Source organism: Daphnia pulicaria, chromosome 1 (genome assembly GCF_021234035.1).
Source record: "Daphnia pulicaria isolate SC F1-1A chromosome 1, SC_F0-13Bv2, whole genome shotgun sequence".
Lineage (NCBI taxonomy): Eukaryota > Metazoa > Arthropoda > Branchiopoda > Diplostraca > Daphniidae > Daphnia > Daphnia pulicaria.
The window spans coordinates 38,280,879-38,296,227 of NC_060913.1; the positions used below are offsets into that span (position 1 = coordinate 38,280,879).

General features: G+C 37.2%; 5 protein-coding genes across 6 annotated transcripts; 2 read left to right on the top strand and 3 right to left on the bottom strand.

Annotated features, from left to right (window-relative positions):
• The first annotated feature begins 1,172 nt into the window (after window positions 1–1,172).
• Window positions 1,173–5,921, top strand: LOC124320882 (LIM and SH3 domain protein F42H10.3-like). 2 transcript variants are annotated; one of them, XM_046783784.1, is made up of 9 exons: window positions 1,175–1,416; window positions 2,239–2,333; window positions 2,524–2,608; window positions 2,680–2,780; window positions 2,856–2,956; window positions 3,766–4,074; window positions 4,427–4,875; window positions 4,944–5,247; window positions 5,356–5,921. In XM_046783784.1, exons 1-8 carry the CDS (start codon window positions 1,348–1,350, stop codon window positions 5,118–5,120), a joined length of 1,386 nt encoding a protein of 461 aa, XP_046639740.1. In that variant the 5' UTR covers window positions 1,175–1,347; the 3' UTR covers window positions 5,121–5,247; window positions 5,356–5,921. The 2 variants fall into 2 exon arrangements, with proteins under 2 accessions (XP_046639741.1, XP_046639740.1); XM_046783785.1 differs by lacking the exon at window positions 3,766–4,074 and having other exon boundaries at window positions 1,173–1,416.
• Window positions 5,922–6,117: 196 nt separating this feature from the next.
• On the bottom strand, window positions 6,118–8,066 carry LOC124320883 (bystin-like). Its single transcript, XM_046783786.1, has 9 exons — window positions 7,962–8,066; window positions 7,791–7,904; window positions 7,581–7,709; window positions 7,433–7,525; window positions 7,219–7,360; window positions 7,011–7,160; window positions 6,715–6,941; window positions 6,439–6,647; window positions 6,118–6,363 (listed from the first exon to the last, which is right to left on the bottom strand). The coding sequence occupies exons 2-9, from the start codon at window positions 7,899–7,901 to the stop codon at window positions 6,159–6,161; spliced, it is 1,266 nt and encodes a 421-aa protein (XP_046639742.1). The 5' UTR covers window positions 7,902–7,904; window positions 7,962–8,066; the 3' UTR covers window positions 6,118–6,158.
• A 630-nt stretch (window positions 8,067–8,696) lies between these two features.
• LOC124328243 (coatomer subunit zeta-1-like) lies at window positions 8,697–9,944 on the top strand. Its single transcript, XM_046786952.1, has 5 exons — window positions 8,697–8,887; window positions 8,977–9,222; window positions 9,288–9,421; window positions 9,497–9,587; window positions 9,788–9,944. The coding sequence occupies exons 1-5, from the start codon at window positions 8,870–8,872 to the stop codon at window positions 9,833–9,835; spliced, it is 537 nt and encodes a 178-aa protein (XP_046642908.1). The 5' UTR covers window positions 8,697–8,869; the 3' UTR covers window positions 9,836–9,944.
• Window positions 9,945–10,029: 85 nt separating this feature from the next.
• LOC124328229 (fibroblast growth factor receptor 1-like) lies at window positions 10,030–13,003 on the bottom strand. The gene is made up of 9 exons (XM_046786943.1): window positions 12,728–13,003; window positions 12,510–12,654; window positions 12,218–12,445; window positions 11,987–12,131; window positions 11,834–11,934; window positions 11,629–11,741; window positions 11,443–11,565; window positions 11,250–11,379; window positions 10,030–11,180 (listed from the first exon to the last, which is right to left on the bottom strand). The coding sequence occupies exons 1-9, from the start codon at window positions 12,923–12,925 to the stop codon at window positions 10,801–10,803; spliced, it is 1,563 nt and encodes a 520-aa protein (XP_046642899.1). The 5' UTR covers window positions 12,926–13,003; the 3' UTR covers window positions 10,030–10,800.
• On the bottom strand, window positions 12,963–15,349 carry LOC124328213. Its single transcript, XM_046786942.1, has 9 exons — window positions 14,981–15,349; window positions 14,699–14,911; window positions 14,479–14,636; window positions 14,238–14,412; window positions 13,994–14,160; window positions 13,763–13,919; window positions 13,521–13,691; window positions 13,297–13,443; window positions 12,963–13,175 (listed from the first exon to the last, which is right to left on the bottom strand). Exons 1-9 carry the CDS (start codon window positions 15,315–15,317, stop codon window positions 13,045–13,047), a joined length of 1,656 nt encoding a protein of 551 aa, XP_046642898.1. The 5' UTR covers window positions 15,318–15,349; the 3' UTR covers window positions 12,963–13,044.

A 15,349-nucleotide genomic window follows, 5' to 3' on the forward strand; every position in this document is an offset into this window, starting at 1 on the left:
GAATTGATATTTCCTACGGGAACCTCGCAAACCGGAACGGGATGCCATTTTGAAATTCGCGCGGTGAAAGCAGGGTTGCCATCCACGGAAAAGGCTTCTTTGTGTGAAAATCACGTTACACACCCGCACCGCGTCTGCTCGATACTTGGACCAATTAATTTGGTCTGCTCCCGTTCCACTAAATGACTAAATAGAGAATTCTTCGCTCTATTTGATCGTGTTTTTAATTTTTAGGATACCTTCTTTTTCATTTTCACGCAATTTTGGTGTTAAACAGCCATACCCATTTTGAAAAGTATTGCGCGATACCAGAAACAAATTAAAAAAGTATTTTCGATGACGTTTTCATCGTTCATCGAATCGATAGTCTCAACCCTGTAAACACCTGCGTCTGTCCGGCCTTTTTAAAATAAATGGTCTGCTCCTTGATTTTGCTACTTACCATATTAATCCCTGTCTAATTCTAAAAAACTACCCAGGATAGCCAATTTTACACTTTCAATGCAATCACACCGACTTCGGGAGCGTCTTTCGGCGTGATTGGACCATTTGCCAGGCGACAGACTTGAATATTCGGACTCATCGTAACATAATTAATCAAAATCAGCATCCCAATTGTAGGATACTGGTTTTTGTAGGACGACCCTGCTGTCTCTCGGACTACTCGGACTAACCTTTCCGATTTAGAATTGTGTGAAAAATAATCGTTAAGTTGATTTTCCTACTACTAGATGGCGTATCAGAATGCATAGTGATCGTGAAATTTAGACATAATATATATAGATATCGCCATTACTATAATAAGTTAATACCCCTCAAACGGGACACTGCATAGGAAATCCGAAAACGGAATTCTAATTTCTAACACAAGCAACCACGTTTCAATTTCCCTAATTCTGATATTCCCTTTACAAGAACGGAACATCCACACAAATGTTTGGCGCTAGTATCGAAACAAATTCCTACATTTAAAAAAATGTATTTCACGCATTTAAAAAAATGCAATTTTTCTAAAATATTATTTTTTGTTTTGTAAGCATTATCGCATTTATAATAAAGTTGTATTGCATTTAGTTCTTTTCAAAGTAAAAATTTTCCACCTAGCGGCAATGGCCCGAAGTCTCGCCTCGCCTTAGGGAATGAGATGCAGAGACAGGCAAGCGCCAAGCGGCCGGGCCGACAGAACGGGCAACAAGCTGTCAGGCTCCATTCTTCTATTCCACACTCAAGCTCGAAGTCAAAGGGCTGATTGCTGCACAGTGAACAGTAAGTTTTAGGTGGGGACTGGCGACTGGAAGTGTCTGGGAAAAGTTTGGTTTGGGAGAAGTAGGTTGAGTTGAAACAAAAATGAGCAAATCTTGTTCAAGGTGTGATAAGGCAGTGTACCCTACAGAAGAACTGAAGTGTCTGGACAAGGTAATTGTTTTACTTATTATTGGAAAAAGGGGTTAAAAAGTAAAATAACAGATTGCTTCGTGTTATGTGTGGTGTACGTATGGGATTCATGAAAAACGCCGCAGGTCGGCCCGTCACGATTTCAAGAGGGAGAGTCTACTTTTACAGCATTCCTTACTAGAGGAGCGACAACCTCGGGCGTTAAACATTTTTTTTTTCTTACTTTGGGTTTCTCTTTTTTCATGCATCTTTGCAACGAAATATTTTATGTTCATGTATACATACCGGCTTTGATATTGCTTTTCGTAACTGGAAATTTCATCAACGAAGAAGAACAAAAACAAAAAAATAAACAAAAACACTTAAACAACGAATATTGTTGTAGTGCCCTTACAAACCTGTTGCACGAAATAGAAATCTTCCATATCGGGAGATTTTTCTCTGGTATATAGATCCTCCATTACGGCACATGACATATATAGTATCATCATCGTTTAATCATTCTTCGTCAACCTTTACGACCCAACAAATGGAAGCATCAGAATGAATTGTTGAACAGCCTCGAAAAGAACTTAGTTATTGATTTAGGTTATCTAATCTAATTGTAGTCCCATCTTATCAATGGCCACATGAGTTGACGTATGTTTGATCTACTTATTTTATTATTTAAATCATTCATTAGTGCCGTACATGACATCGGCAATAAAGTTTCCGAAAGCATAGCTTTAATCTTGTTTACAAAGGTTTTCTTATAGTGCAATAAGTATAATTAGTTGTGGTTATTTATCTCTGTTTCAGTTTATTGCTACCTACATACAATAATTGATTTTTTTTATGTTCTAGCTGTGGCACAAAACATGTTTCAAATGCCAAACCTGCAGTATGGCCCTCAACATGAAAACCTACAAGGGATTCAACAAACTGCCCTATTGTGAAGCGTAAGTGTCCTTGTGTTGTAAATCAGTAATATTAAATTTCTATAAAAGACTATAGAAGCATGCATTTACTTTCTAAAAGTTTGAAACATTTGGTTACATGTTTTTCATGCAGCGGACGTAGTACAGTAAATTTGAACAGTTTTAATATCGAGCGAGTATTTCTATTAATACTCGCATTTTTTAAAACTAGGCACATCCCCAAAGCAAAGGCGACAACTGTTGTTGAAACACCTGAAATGAGACGTCTTGCTGAGAATACTAAACTGCAATCCCAGGTCCATATCAATAACGGATAGATAAAAGAAACATTTATTTACTTTTTTCCGTTATTTATATATTTTTATAGGTTCAATACCACGCCGATTTCGAGAAAGCCAAGGGTAAATTCACCCAGGTAGCCGATGACCCTGAAACGCTTCGAATCAAAGCCAACACTAAGATAATAAGGTTTGCTTCGTATATTTAACGAAATTTCTATTAATTGAGTGTGCACGATTGAAACCACCGTTTTATTTCAAACAGTAATGTTTCATATCATGGAGACCTCGAAAAGAAAGCTGCTATGGAACAGAAAAGGACTTTAACCGGCGACGAAGCGAACGGACACGAGAATTCTGTCCCAGGTATTTACCACCATACTTCGTACAATTCACGAATGCGAAAGAAACAAAAGAACCGTTCGGCACTTAGAAAAGATATTTTGCCCTCGTCGTGCTGCGAGCTTGCGTTACAGATGCAGAAAATGCTCAAGATATCATACCCAATCGACAGCGTCAAGAAAACGAGTTCACGTCTTACGATAATACGCCCACTGGCAATACCCGATATTTTTATAGCCAAGCCCATTCCACCTATGAAATCCTATCGAACTGGCAAGGTCTGGTCTAAAAAGAGACCTCATGAGCCGAAAAAATGTGATAATCGGACCGTGGCTAAAAGTTGCTCAGATTCAAATTTATCCAAAGATCGGTTGTCATCACTCCTTCCAAAAAGACGTCACTCCTACGTGGAACATGATTTGCCATCAACTGATAAAAATTCTCTCCCCATAATCAACTCATCTACTAACTTGCATTCCCCGAAACATTTGAATCAAATGTTGATCGATCCTTTGGCATGCCGTCAAGTGCCTCGTGTTGTGCCTTGTGTTCATTGCTTGATGGACGTAGGTTTTGTGTCACAGGTGACGCAAAACAGACTTTTGATTGATAGAAATTTGACCAGTTTGCTCAACGATTTTCTCCAGACCACCGGTTTTCAACATATCATTTTCTGTTAATGGGATGGATGTGTTAGAGTTGTGAATAGAATAGCTGGATGGGTTTAATGCTTGTGAATTAGTCGTCGAATATCCTCTCGTTTGCCAACCACCTTGTTTCTGTGTTGTGCTGTACTCATGTTAGATTTTCGTGTTTGTCTCGCTTGATTGTAGTGGAAGATGTGCAACCCGACCCTATAGTTGAAGTCATACCACAACATCAACGAAGTGTACCGACTGCTCTACCATCACCCCCACATCATCAGCAACAGCAGTATCCACAACATCACTCTAAATATCCACAGCAACAACAACAACAGTTACATCAACATCCGGACAATCATCACATTCAATCCCTTCATAGACAAACTGAAATGAAGACGTCTTCGATTCGCACTGGCGCTCCCAACTCGGATTCTTCGCAAAACACGCGGTCAACTACAAGTTCGACTGTGGTCTATTGTTCACAGCCCAACATGTTGGGTAACTCGTTTTTTTTGTATATCCCGTCTGCATTTATTCACAGTTACGAGTCCTTTTTTGGCATGTCAGTCCAGTCGTGTGCCCTAAAGTTCAAAGATCTTGAATTGGTCCGTTAGATGTGGGTTAAGTGTATGAGGGTACGTTTTTCTTTTTTCGTTTTTTTTTTTTAGAAAGTGAACACGTCATTTTCAGTATGTAATTACTTTTCTACACTGTGTGTATAGATGTCGATGACGTCATGGATCGGAGAAGTTAGAATGTTGTTGTAAATGAATCACTTTAGAGTGGATACTGAAGCTAGTTTTAAATCATTTGTATTTCGTTTCTAACCAACTTTTTTTTTGTAATTTAGCCAACCAATCGCCAGGGCGCCGAGCCGGTTCGATTAATGACTACGATCCTGTCAATGAGAATTATGGTTCTCAAGGTCAGCAGGGATATAGGTTAACTGGACAACAACCAACTCAGTATGCGCAGCAGCAACAGCAACAACAGACTCAGCAGCAACAGCAACAAACTCAACAACAGAAACTCCAGCAGTACTATCAGCAACAACAAAGGCAGCATGCTCTTCACGTGCAGCAGCAGCAGGCAATGCAACAACAGGCGATGCAACAACAGCAACAGGTCATGCAGCAGCAGCAACAGGCTCTACAGCAGCAGCAACAACAGGCCATGCAACAACAACAAGCCTTGCGGCACCAGCAGCACACCATGTCGCAACAGAGCAGTTATACAGGATCTGTCGGAGTTTCTTCGGGTTACCATCAGGCTGCCAATACACAGCCTCGTAGCTCTGGGGTAAACTGGATGACATTAATAGTTAAGTTGCAATATGAAATAATAATATGTGTCATCTTTTATTTCAGCGTTCATTCCGAGCCATGTACGACTATGATGCTGACGATGACGACGAAGTTTCTTTCCGTGACGGCGATGTTATTGTAGATTGCAAACCAATCGATGAAGGCTGGATGATGGGAACAGTTCTGAGGACCGGTCGATCTGGAATGGTACCGGCAAACTACATCGAACCCATCAACTAATATTTTTTTTGTTTTTTTTTTTGTTTTTTCCGCCCCTATCCCTATCCTTCGGATATTTTTTTGCCTTCTTTCCTCGAAAAACCTAGCTAATCATCGGCCTTCCTGCACGCAACACATTCAAGTTTCGGTTCGTTTTGTTTATTTATTTATTATTATTATTAGTTTCCCCTTTTTATTTTATAAATTTCCATTGTTGATGATTAATTCAAGCTTTATTTTCTTTTCTTTCAAACAGAATTTCCGCAGCTAACACATCCGATACCTGGTGATATTTAGTCTTGATCTTCAAATTACCATATATTGCACTAAAACGACAGCTACGTCACTTGCCCTTAAACATCTGAACACAGGACGATGGTGTTGTTTTCAAGGCTTGCTTTCGGTCTTTCGTGTTCTTTTTGTTGTTTCCTTCGTGAAATTTACATACATACGTCCCAATTTTTTTTTTTAAATTAGCCATAGCCATTAGTATTAGCTATGATGGGTGCAAGACGTGACATAATTTGCCTTTTCCCCCCTCCCCCCTATGAATGTTGGTATCAGATCAAACTTATATCTTGTTAACCAATCACTAGTTAATAATGGTTTCACTCAAGGCGTGTATAATCAGTCGCAGTTTTCTACCTTTTGTGTTTTCACCGTCATGCTTAAGCGTTTCGTTCTTTAACCTCGTAAAATCGTAACAAGTCCGAATGTATTTTTGGCTGACAGTTTTTGAAGGGATAGGGAAAAGAGATGTGTGTAATATCTCTTTCAATGTTTTCCGAAGTGCCTTGGAAATAAAGAACGTATATTAACCTATATTGAAATTGAATTGGCTTATGTTGCTTTTAGTATCGCAAATCAATATTCAGCGATGGTATTTCGTTCAACTGATGATATAACATCTAAAAGTATGTATGTTCCAAAAATCCGTTTCATAACCACAGGTAAGATCTCATTCCATCTTTACCAGCTTCTCATAATCAAACACTGTTTGCTAGGAATAGAAAACAAATGAATTCAGACGCCGAGTTTATTATTCACAGTATCTTCATTTTAATCTATCATTTCTTCATCTCTGCAAGAGGAGTGTAACAATTCACGACGGATTTCTGGTGTTAATGTATGATGTTTGTGAACGGAAATCACTTGAAGCAACGCTTCTTTTTGTTCACTACTAAGATCAGCCTTGTATCGTTGACTGAAGGTTAGAAGTGATTGATGCCACAAAACAGGCATTTCCCTTGTATCCAGCTGAAATCTACATGCAAACAAAGGAAAGATTAAGTAACAAGAGTTACAATCCAGCATTTCATAAAAAGTGTAAATATATTACTTTACGAAATGATGAACAGCTGCGTCAACCACACGATACGGCAAAGCGTATTTTTTGTCGAAGAATATTCTCAAAAATATCGAGTTCGATCCACTATAATTCATTTCAGCAAGTTTCAAGATCGCTGCAGCAGAGTGTAGAACGGGAATGGAACAGCGAGCAATGACGGAACCAATAATTATGGCTTCTCTTAAAGTACAAGTCCCACTCTGCAATTAAATGTGAAAACGTATATAAAACAATTTGAAAATATAAAAAACAATCTTCTAATACAACCTCGCAGATCGGAAGAAGAAATCCCTTAAAAAACGCGCCAGGTTTAAAGAGGGCTTTACGTAAGGCTTGATAAAGATGAAAATTAAGTTTTTTGAACTCGGCAATATCATCACGAACACGTGGCAAAAGAACCAAGTTAAAAAACCGCTGGGCCATTTTTTCTGTCAAGTTGGATGTGAATATTCGTGTAGCAGCATACATGGCGGCGGCACTCCATTTCTCCGGATCTAAAAGCAGAACATACAAATCAGTTTTTAAGTTTAATTGCAATTATACCAAACAGAAAATCTTATTACCAGTAATATACAAAATTTGCTCCCAATTTTGCAATGAAGGAATCAGTTTGAAAGCTTTGGGTAGTTTTCCACTTCGATAGCGATGTAAAACTGATGCCACACCCAGGTACAACGATTTAACTCGAGGATCCACATCTTGAAACTTGACGCCTAAAATGTTATCAAGTTATTTCGAGTCCATTTAAATCAAATAAATTTGCAACCTTACTTTCAATTTCAGAAAACTGACTCTGGATCTCTGTCTGTTTTTCTGTTATTTTTTCTAAAATTATGTCTGCCAGAGTTCTCCTTGGTGCTGGGTTGGGATTCATAAACAATGCCAGGGCTTTTTCATCCTCTTCATCAACTTGCTGTAGAGAATACAGTCAACCATCAGTATCTTAACCATCATCTTGATATGATTAATAAACAGTTAACCTTACCACATCTTCCTCAAATTGTGATTCCTTTTCAAAGTCTGATTCTTCACTGTTTCCATCTCCATCTAAATCTGCTCCTAAGGAAGTGGCTCTTGCCTAGTAAACATAAAATTAATCAAGTTAATAAAAATTTGAGCAACGTAGAGCTTACCTTAAACGAAGAGCCAGTTCCTTCAATTTCTTCTTCAAGTTCTTGTTGTTGTTGATGGGCTTGTTTCAAAATCCTTGCTGAGAGTTTATCATCAACAAACTCATCATCTGCATCAGTTCTCCCTCTGACCTATTGAAACAACCAAAATAGATACACCTATTAATTCACAGAAGTCTCTTGAAGCAATAAAAATATTTCAATTAAACTTACCTTGACTCGCCCTTTACTTGAGGCAATTTCTTCTTTTGAAATCTGTTTGTCAAGACCTTCAGTTCTTCCAGTTCCTGTCTTTGAAACTTTCAGTCTCTTTGCTTTACCCATTTTCTATTGATAACACACGTAAAGACTTGGATTGCAATGAAATTACTAGTTACTACTTACTAGTATCTATGAGCGGTAACCTCACAAATGTTTAGACAACACGTGGGGATGTAAATTGTGTGTACAGTAACCTAGAATGTAGGCGGCCCGAATTTTTTGAAGATGTGACATCGCCCCCTGTGTCGTGTCGCAAGCAGCACCCCTATGAGGAATTCTCTGTAGCTATTTAAATTCAGAGAAAAAATTAAAAGATAGAATAGACCATCTCCCAGTTCCAGCCAATCTTTATATTTTTTAATTATTAAATATATTATTTTAGCTTAAGGATTCTTCTGAATCGGAGGGGTTTTACTTTTTTTCGTTACTCCTGAGTTTACCTTGCGCAAAAAACGGAGAAAAAGTACTGAATTAGTTACGGAGAAAAAGTATAACTTATTTAGGAATCAACGCGACGTACACGCCGTTTATAACAGAATCTCAAAATTCAAAATAATTTTTACTCCTACGGTCCTACCTCTCTTTTATAAGCCACGTATACTATGTAAAATGTAATATTCTATGTAGCTTATGTGTAACAACCATATTGCTACTATAGCTTTATGTTAGCAGTTCCTAGATGGCGCTAACGACTGGCCCTTTTGCTTTTTCCCGTATCTTTTAAAACAAAAATAGATTTATCTCGTTAATGGTTTGTGATCAGTATAGGAAATTTATAAAATTTATAAGTTAATTTTTTTAATGGTTAATATAATTTTCTTACCGACATAAGAATCGTACTCTAGTTGAAGTACTCCATGGCGATACTACGCGAAAGAAACTGCCAACGTAGCATACAGGACTACCGGTTGTCAAGTAAGAACAACTCATCAACATCTCGAACGGAACATTTTCATTCACCCGTCTGTACAACGGTTCATCTTATTTCTCTTAGCTCTTGTGTTGTGGTGTATTGCATATTGTATAAAGAAATGGATAACCATGTCCTGGTAATATAGCTACTTCTAGTACTACATTTTCTTTAATCAGCTGTGTCAGACCAACAACAAAATGATACATTTTTATAAAATTTCTTTAGGAACCTTCTCTGTATGTAATTAAAGGAATTGCAATCCTTGACAATGATGGTAAACGTATTCTTGCAAAGTACTATGACCCAAACACATTACCCACTGCAAAAGAACAGAAGGTTTTTGAAAAAAACCTATTCAACAAAACACACCGAGCTAACACGGAAATCATTATGCTAGAAAACATGACTTGTGTCTACAAAAGCAATGTGGATCTTTATTTTTATGTCATGGGAAGTAGCCATGAAAATGAGGTAAAAGATGCTCACAAGTTGTTCACAAAATATTAGTAAATTGGAATTTTTTTCCCCTTATTTAGTTGATCTTGGTTAGTGTTTTAAACTGCTTGTATGATTCCATCAGCCAAATACTTAGAAAGAATGTGGAAAAGCGTTCTCTAATGGAAAATCTTGATGTGGTTATGCTTGCTTTGGATGAAATATGTGATTCTGGGTATGGTTTCCATTCAAACATGTAATCATGACAAGTTTATCAAGATACTATTACCAGTTTACTATTGTGTTGCAGGATTATTCTGGAATCAGATCCCACTGCTATATCATACAGAGTAGCTCTTCGGAATGATGACATTCCAATTGGGGAGCAGACAGTGGCCCAGGTATGTTTGATAACTTAACTACTTAATCAGATATTTAAATAAGGTTTTTTTTCAATTTAATTAAATTTAAAATTGAAATTAGTTTGAAATTTTCATTTTCCAGCAGCTACTTCTAAACTAAACAATATACATTTTAAAAATTACTATAATTAAGGGAGAAGATCAATAAATTCTTTAATTATTTCCGTCTGATTTTTTAGGTGCTTCAATCGGCAAAGGAGCAGCTAAAATGGTCTCTTCTGAAATAAGGATCTAAACTATTTCAACCACAATAAATTCCGGTCGTTGAATCATCCTTATCATTATTTTTCTCCTTTTCCAAGTTGTTCTATAAAAAAAATACAAATCTGTTCTGTTGATGCCATCTTTATCAAAATAGCAGATAAATAATTAAAATCAATCCACCGTATTAGAAATTAAATTTGTTGTTACTTGTAACACGCATTATATAACCTGATGGTGTGCTTGGTATTTTACAGCGATCTTTAAAAGATTGTTTTCATTCATCAAAGAATAGTTTGCCTTTTTCTGACATTTACTTCGGGTTTACAAACGAATGAAAGCACAAAAGAAATTTGTTTCTATCACAACAGAGATGTGAATTTCCAATATTTTTCAGGTTGCACTGTAATTTAGGTGAAATGTTCTTCGTTTTAATTCGGATAGAACGTTATTCTCTTACAGTACAGCTTAAGTACAGCATTACACCAACTAAAGTTTGCCAGTTCATTTCGAAGTTATTGATAACGTCAATCTTTCGTCGATTAAAAGGTAAAAAAAAAAAAAAAAAAAAAAAAAAACGTTTCACTCGTCGCGTCTTTATAACGATATTGAATTCCAGGGTTGGACAGAGCGCATCAGTTTTTCGCTCCGTTGATCTATCAGCGATGAGCGGTGATTTAATCGACCCAATTAAAAGGATCGGTAACGAATCGTTGTGTTTTTTTTGTTTTTTTTTTGTCGAGTTCCAGAATTTTCTACCAACAACTTCGAAGTTCGACAATCCAAAATGATCCTTTAGCCTTGCGTTTCCCTTATCTTCGTTGAGTTTATAACATACAGCGCGATCATATTCAAATAGTCACAAAGAAAGGAAAAGGCGGTAAAATTCGACAAAAATAGAAATCAAATGATAACGCAATAACTTCATATTAAAGTGGATTGCTCTGTGCCTAATTAATCGATTACTGATAGCAGATTGATCAGTGTTTGGCTAAAGATCGGAATCAGCATCTTTTTTTGAGAACAGCATAGGTAAAAATGAATATCGAGCGGTCGCGTCCCTCTTGGATTGAGCTCCTGATTTTTCTACCAACAACTTTGCCAATCCAAAATGATCCTTTGGCGTTGCGTTTTCCTTATCTTCGTTGAGTTTTACATACAACGCGTTCATATTCAAATAGTCTGAGCTGACAGACGACTCCATGTGACTGCAGATAATCTCCTCCATTTGACTGAAAGTGGGTCTCTCTTTCGGATCCGATTTCCAGCAATCGGCCATCATTTCACCGAAGAAGTTGGGCGCCAGTTCCGGTTTGTCCATCCGATATCCTTTCAAAATTTCTTTCATGAGTATGTGACCAACGTCCATACCTAAATTAACAGAAATATATTCGGAATAACCTACGGTTAATTATAAATTAGGGAAACATAAATTCGAACCTGGGTAGGGAACTTGGCCCAAAGAAAAGAGTTCCCAGAGAAGAACTCCGTACGACCACACGTCGGATTGGCTGGAGAAGATGCGATCAATCAAAGATTCAATCGCCATCCACTTGACCGGCATCAACCCCTAACATTCAACAAAATATTATTGGAAGGAATCATGGAGATAATAAGTTTAAATTTCAATTACTTGTCCTTTTTTTTCGTAATTGTCTTCGTAATACATTTTTTTAGCCATGCCAAAGTCGGCCACTTTTGCAACTCCATCGTCGGCGAGCAGAATATTGCGGGCGGCCAGATCGCCATGGAGAACCTAATTTCCGTAGTAAGGCGACTAGTCATGACGATATAGATATTTATTTAATAAGACTCTTACCTTTTTGCTAACCAGGTAATCCATCCCTCGAGCTATTTGAAAAGACCAAGAAATGAGATCTGTTGTTGAAATCGGCTGATTTAAATTTTCATCTCGATCTTGTAGGTTGGAATCTGCCAGAGAGACAGGTGGATTAATTTATTTATTCCGGCGTCATTTGAATTTGATTTTAATTATTTAAAATTATTTTTTGATGTGATTTTACTTGAAGCGGCCAAATTTTCAGTGAGTGAATTCATACCAGAAATATCACAAACTTGCAAAGTTCTAGTTTCGACTTGCGATGGGTGTTCTTCCCCTTTTGTCCTGTAATATTCTCATTTAAATTGATTCCATCACATTGAAGAAACTTCTTTACCTGGTGAAATTGTTCCTTTCCGTTTCGTCTTCCATTTTCAGGTTCCCAAACTCGTCCACAAAATTATTAAAATTGTTCCTGTGGTTAATCAAAAACGTTTGCAAATTGCCAAACCGACAATATTCAACGATCACCAACAGTTCTCCTATAAAAACGAAAAAAAAAATATATTTGTAAGAAAAAAAAACAATTACATGTTTCTAATATCTCTAATTATCTATATTATATTACCTTTGTGTATTTGTTTGGTGCAGGCTCCCAGAAGATTGACGACGTTGAGGTGCGATCCCAAGTAGACGAGGATTTTCAGTTCACTGATGAGAGCTTCCATTGCGGCGAAGTTTGCTTCCGACCGAACCATTTTGACGGCCACCGTTTTGATAGTTTGTTCGGAGTCTTTTATTCCCACCGCTTCCGCTTTGACTACACGACCAAAGCAACCAACTCCAAGCTGTATTGCTTAATATTTATAATGGGAGCCATTATTCCGTTTTGAAAAAAGAAACTGGAAAACAAAACATACCCAGTTTCAGGCGATTTCTTGGAAATTCCCAGCGTCTATCATAAGGTAGAAACTCTACCTGTTCTTCTACTGGTGACTGGTTATTAATTTGTTTCGGATTTCCATTCAAAAATTTAAGTAGCGCGTCTTGTGAAACTCGTCGTTTCTTTTGGTTGACATAAGAAAGAACGTCGGTTAGTTTCCCGAAAAATCTTACTTGTTAAATAATGAATTCGCACCTTGTCCCGATAAAATTTGACTCCACCGTAGGCAATTAGGATAAAAAGTAGGACAGAAAATGTTGAAGAAACGGCGGTGACGACGGTCTTGTCATTTACCGGAATTTCGTTAGGGTAGGAGACAGTGAAATTCCTGTAATTCGTTTGACCTAGAAAGTTGTTTTTCCATTGGCAAGTGTAGCTTCCTTTTTCCCCCATTTTTCCTTGAAGCGGTAAGATTGAAGAGTTGCCGTCGGAGTAGACTTGTCCGGAATATTCTTTCCCATTCTATAAATGAAACGTTGGTGAATGATTTCTGGAAACGAATTAATTCTGAATTAAATATAATTCACCTGAAACCATTCGATGCGAGCATTCTGAGATCCTTTATTATTGAAGCAAGTCAAGTTTTGAGCGATATCTTTCTCTATTTGAACAAATTTAAGCTGTGATGAGTCACCATTGATTTCTGAAAATTGACAGAGCCAAAATGTATTTATTCTCATCACTCACGAAAACTATTCTATAAAATTAAAAAAGTTTCTGAAATAATAATCTCCGAAATAACAATAGAATGATAAATCACATACGAATAGCGCGAAATGAAATATTTTCAGTGAAACCACTTCCTTGGCATTGAAAGCTATAGGCATTTGGACTGATGTCGAAAATGTAAAGTTGATTTTCGTAAAGGGTTTTACCACCATAGTCAAATTTGTCCTCTATAATTTTAACGCCTAAAATTAAAAAAAATGAATATTTAATTAAACCTAATTAAAAGAATCAATGGCTTCAATTGAAGGAAGCTTCAGACCTTCAGGTGGATTGTTTTCATCAATTAAATGAATCTGCTGTTTTCCGTTAATTCGGTATGACCACTTTGGTGGAGTAGAGAACTTGGTATATTTGTAAGTCCGGCAGCTTAAAGTAACGTTACTCCCTTCAAAATGATCACCTTCGCCATCAACCCTGGTCAGTTCCATTCCTATTTAATTTTTATTTTGTAAAATTAATAATATCGTACCGCTTAAACCAATAACCGAAAAACACTCCTACCAGTAATATATAAAAAGGAAGCAGTGGTAGTCGTCTTATTTGCATAGGTCCCAATGCAATTGAAAATGCCATTGTCGTCAATCTTCGCTTTCTTGAGTTTAAGGCCTTTTCTTTGTTCGTAAGACCAATTTGAATTCGGATCTGATAGCAAATCGCTCTGATTAAATAAAATTAAACCAAATATAAATTGATTTTCAATAGTTTTCAGAATGAATTAAAAAATGTTCTTACTTTGGGTTCCAGCCAGTTTTGACCTCTTGCTGTGTATTGATGTCTGTGTATAAGAGAAACATTTACTTTTGGATGATTTGGTCTGCACATGATCGGGTAGTTGGTTTCACCGTGTGGAATATGTATGTAATATTTGTTACCCTCGACTATTACAAGTTCCGTATCATCTAAAAAAAATTAATTTGGAGAATATTAGTCCGTCATATTGGTTATTTGTTTGATAATTTAAAAAAAACGAACGAACTGAAAACATAGACGTATTGATTGACTGTAAATTTATTAGAAAATCCGAACGGGACGCCCTTGCAACCAAAGTTCCCAGTGTCTCTGGCTCTTACGTTTGCCAGAGACAACGTTGATGTCATGTGAGTCTCATTCCTTCGAAACGTTTTGCGAAGGCGTTTGTCCAAGTCGCTGAACTATTTTATTAAATGAGAGAAAATTTTTTTAAATTGAACTGACAGATTCAAAATGCAAATCTATACTTCAGCATTTTTTGTTAATTCATCTGGAATTTCCCACGAAAAATTGAAATTGTTCTTTTGATATTCGTCATCAAAGGCGTAGACGCACGTTAACGTGAGAGTTGTTCCCGCATCTATTATTCGCTCCTTCTCACCAGGAATCATTTTAATAAATTGTACTAAAGTAGAGAAAGGAAGTCCATCAATAATTCAGTTATAGCAGGCAAACAACTTAAAATACTTTGTTTAGGTTTTGGGAGCACCGGGCAACACGATCCAGCACTTCCGTCTTCTAATTTACAGGCTGTTGAACCATTAGTGGGAATAACCTGTTCGTACCAAAAGGAGCAATCTTTGGTCTGTCGGCACTCCGTGGTCAAAATCAAATGGTCGTTGCCATAGAAACCGCAGTTATGAACACCACTTCTGCTGATAGATTTCCAGTCATCCCTTCCTAACATCGAAGTAAATGTTTACAGTTCAACTCGTGACTGTTTATAACATAATTTGTGCGTATAAATACCAGATTCAGATTCAAATCTCCAGGGAATGAACCCACAAATGGCTATACTGTCATAATCGATATCTTGACGAGGTGTCGTCGATGGCGCCTTCTTCATGTAACAATTTTCCAGGTAACCAAACACAAAATGGCTACACTGGGGGTTGGCGATGCAAATTCGGCCACACTCTTCTCTGGTTGCAGTCGTAAGGGGAACTTTACCTATATCATCGCCGGGAAATTCACAGTTGGTCCGCCATTTGAATCCGCCACCGCCAGTGTTCCAATCTGTCAAATTCTCGGCGCTCACTAGATGCAACGTAGACCACAATGCCATTCCAAGCCAAAATGAAGACATTTTTTACCGCCGTTGTCTAACTGACTATATAC

Bases quoted from the DNA above. Each gene is read 5' to 3' on its own strand.
- LOC124320883 (XM_046783786.1), bottom strand. From the start codon at position 7,901: ATGGGTAAAGCAAAGAGACTGAAAGTTTCAAAGACAGGAACTGGAAGA. The intron at 7,361-7,432 runs GTAAGGTTAACT...TATTCTCTACAG, and splicing joins CACAATTTGAGGAAGATGTG to CAAGTTGATGAAGAGGATGA. The intron at 7,161-7,218 runs GTAAGGTTGCAA...ATAACATTTTAG, and splicing joins TCAGTTTTCTGAAATTGAAA to GCGTCAAGTTTCAAGATGTG.
- LOC124328243 (XM_046786952.1), top strand. The intron at 9,223-9,287 runs GTAAAAGATGCT...CCCCTTATTTAG, and splicing joins GAAGTAGCCATGAAAATGAG to TTGATCTTGGTTAGTGTTTT. The intron at 9,422-9,496 runs GTATGGTTTCCA...ATTGTGTTGCAG, and splicing joins GATGAAATATGTGATTCTGG to GATTATTCTGGAATCAGATC.
- LOC124328213 (XM_046786942.1), bottom strand. From the start codon at position 15,317: ATGTCTTCATTTTGGCTTGGAATGGCATTGTGGTCTACGTTGCATCTA. The intron at 14,912-14,980 runs GTATTTATACGC...CTTCGATGTTAG, and splicing joins GAGATTTGAATCTGAATCTG to GAAGGGATGACTGGAAATCT. The intron at 13,920-13,993 runs GTAAGAACATTT...TTATTTAATCAG, and splicing joins AAAACTGGCTGGAACCCAAA to AGCGATTTGCTATCAGATCC.
- LOC124328229 (XM_046786943.1), bottom strand. From the start codon at position 12,925: ATGGGGGAAAAAGGAAGCTACACTTGCCAATGGAAAAACAACTTTCTA. The intron at 12,655-12,727 runs GTGCGAATTCAT...GTCAACCAAAAG, and splicing joins TCAAATTTTATCGGGACAAG to AAACGACGAGTTTCACAAGA. The intron at 11,181-11,249 runs GTTCGAATTTAT...CTGTTAATTTAG, and splicing joins GGGCCAAGTTCCCTACCCAG to GTATGGACGTTGGTCACATA.
- LOC124320882 (XM_046783784.1), top strand. From the start codon at position 1,348: ATGAGCAAATCTTGTTCAAGGTGTGATAAGGCAGTGTACCCTACAGAA. The intron at 2,334-2,523 runs GTAAGTGTCCTT...TTTTAAAACTAG, and splicing joins AAACTGCCCTATTGTGAAGC to GCACATCCCCAAAGCAAAGG. The intron at 4,876-4,943 runs GTAAACTGGATG...CTTTTATTTCAG, and splicing joins CACAGCCTCGTAGCTCTGGG to CGTTCATTCCGAGCCATGTA.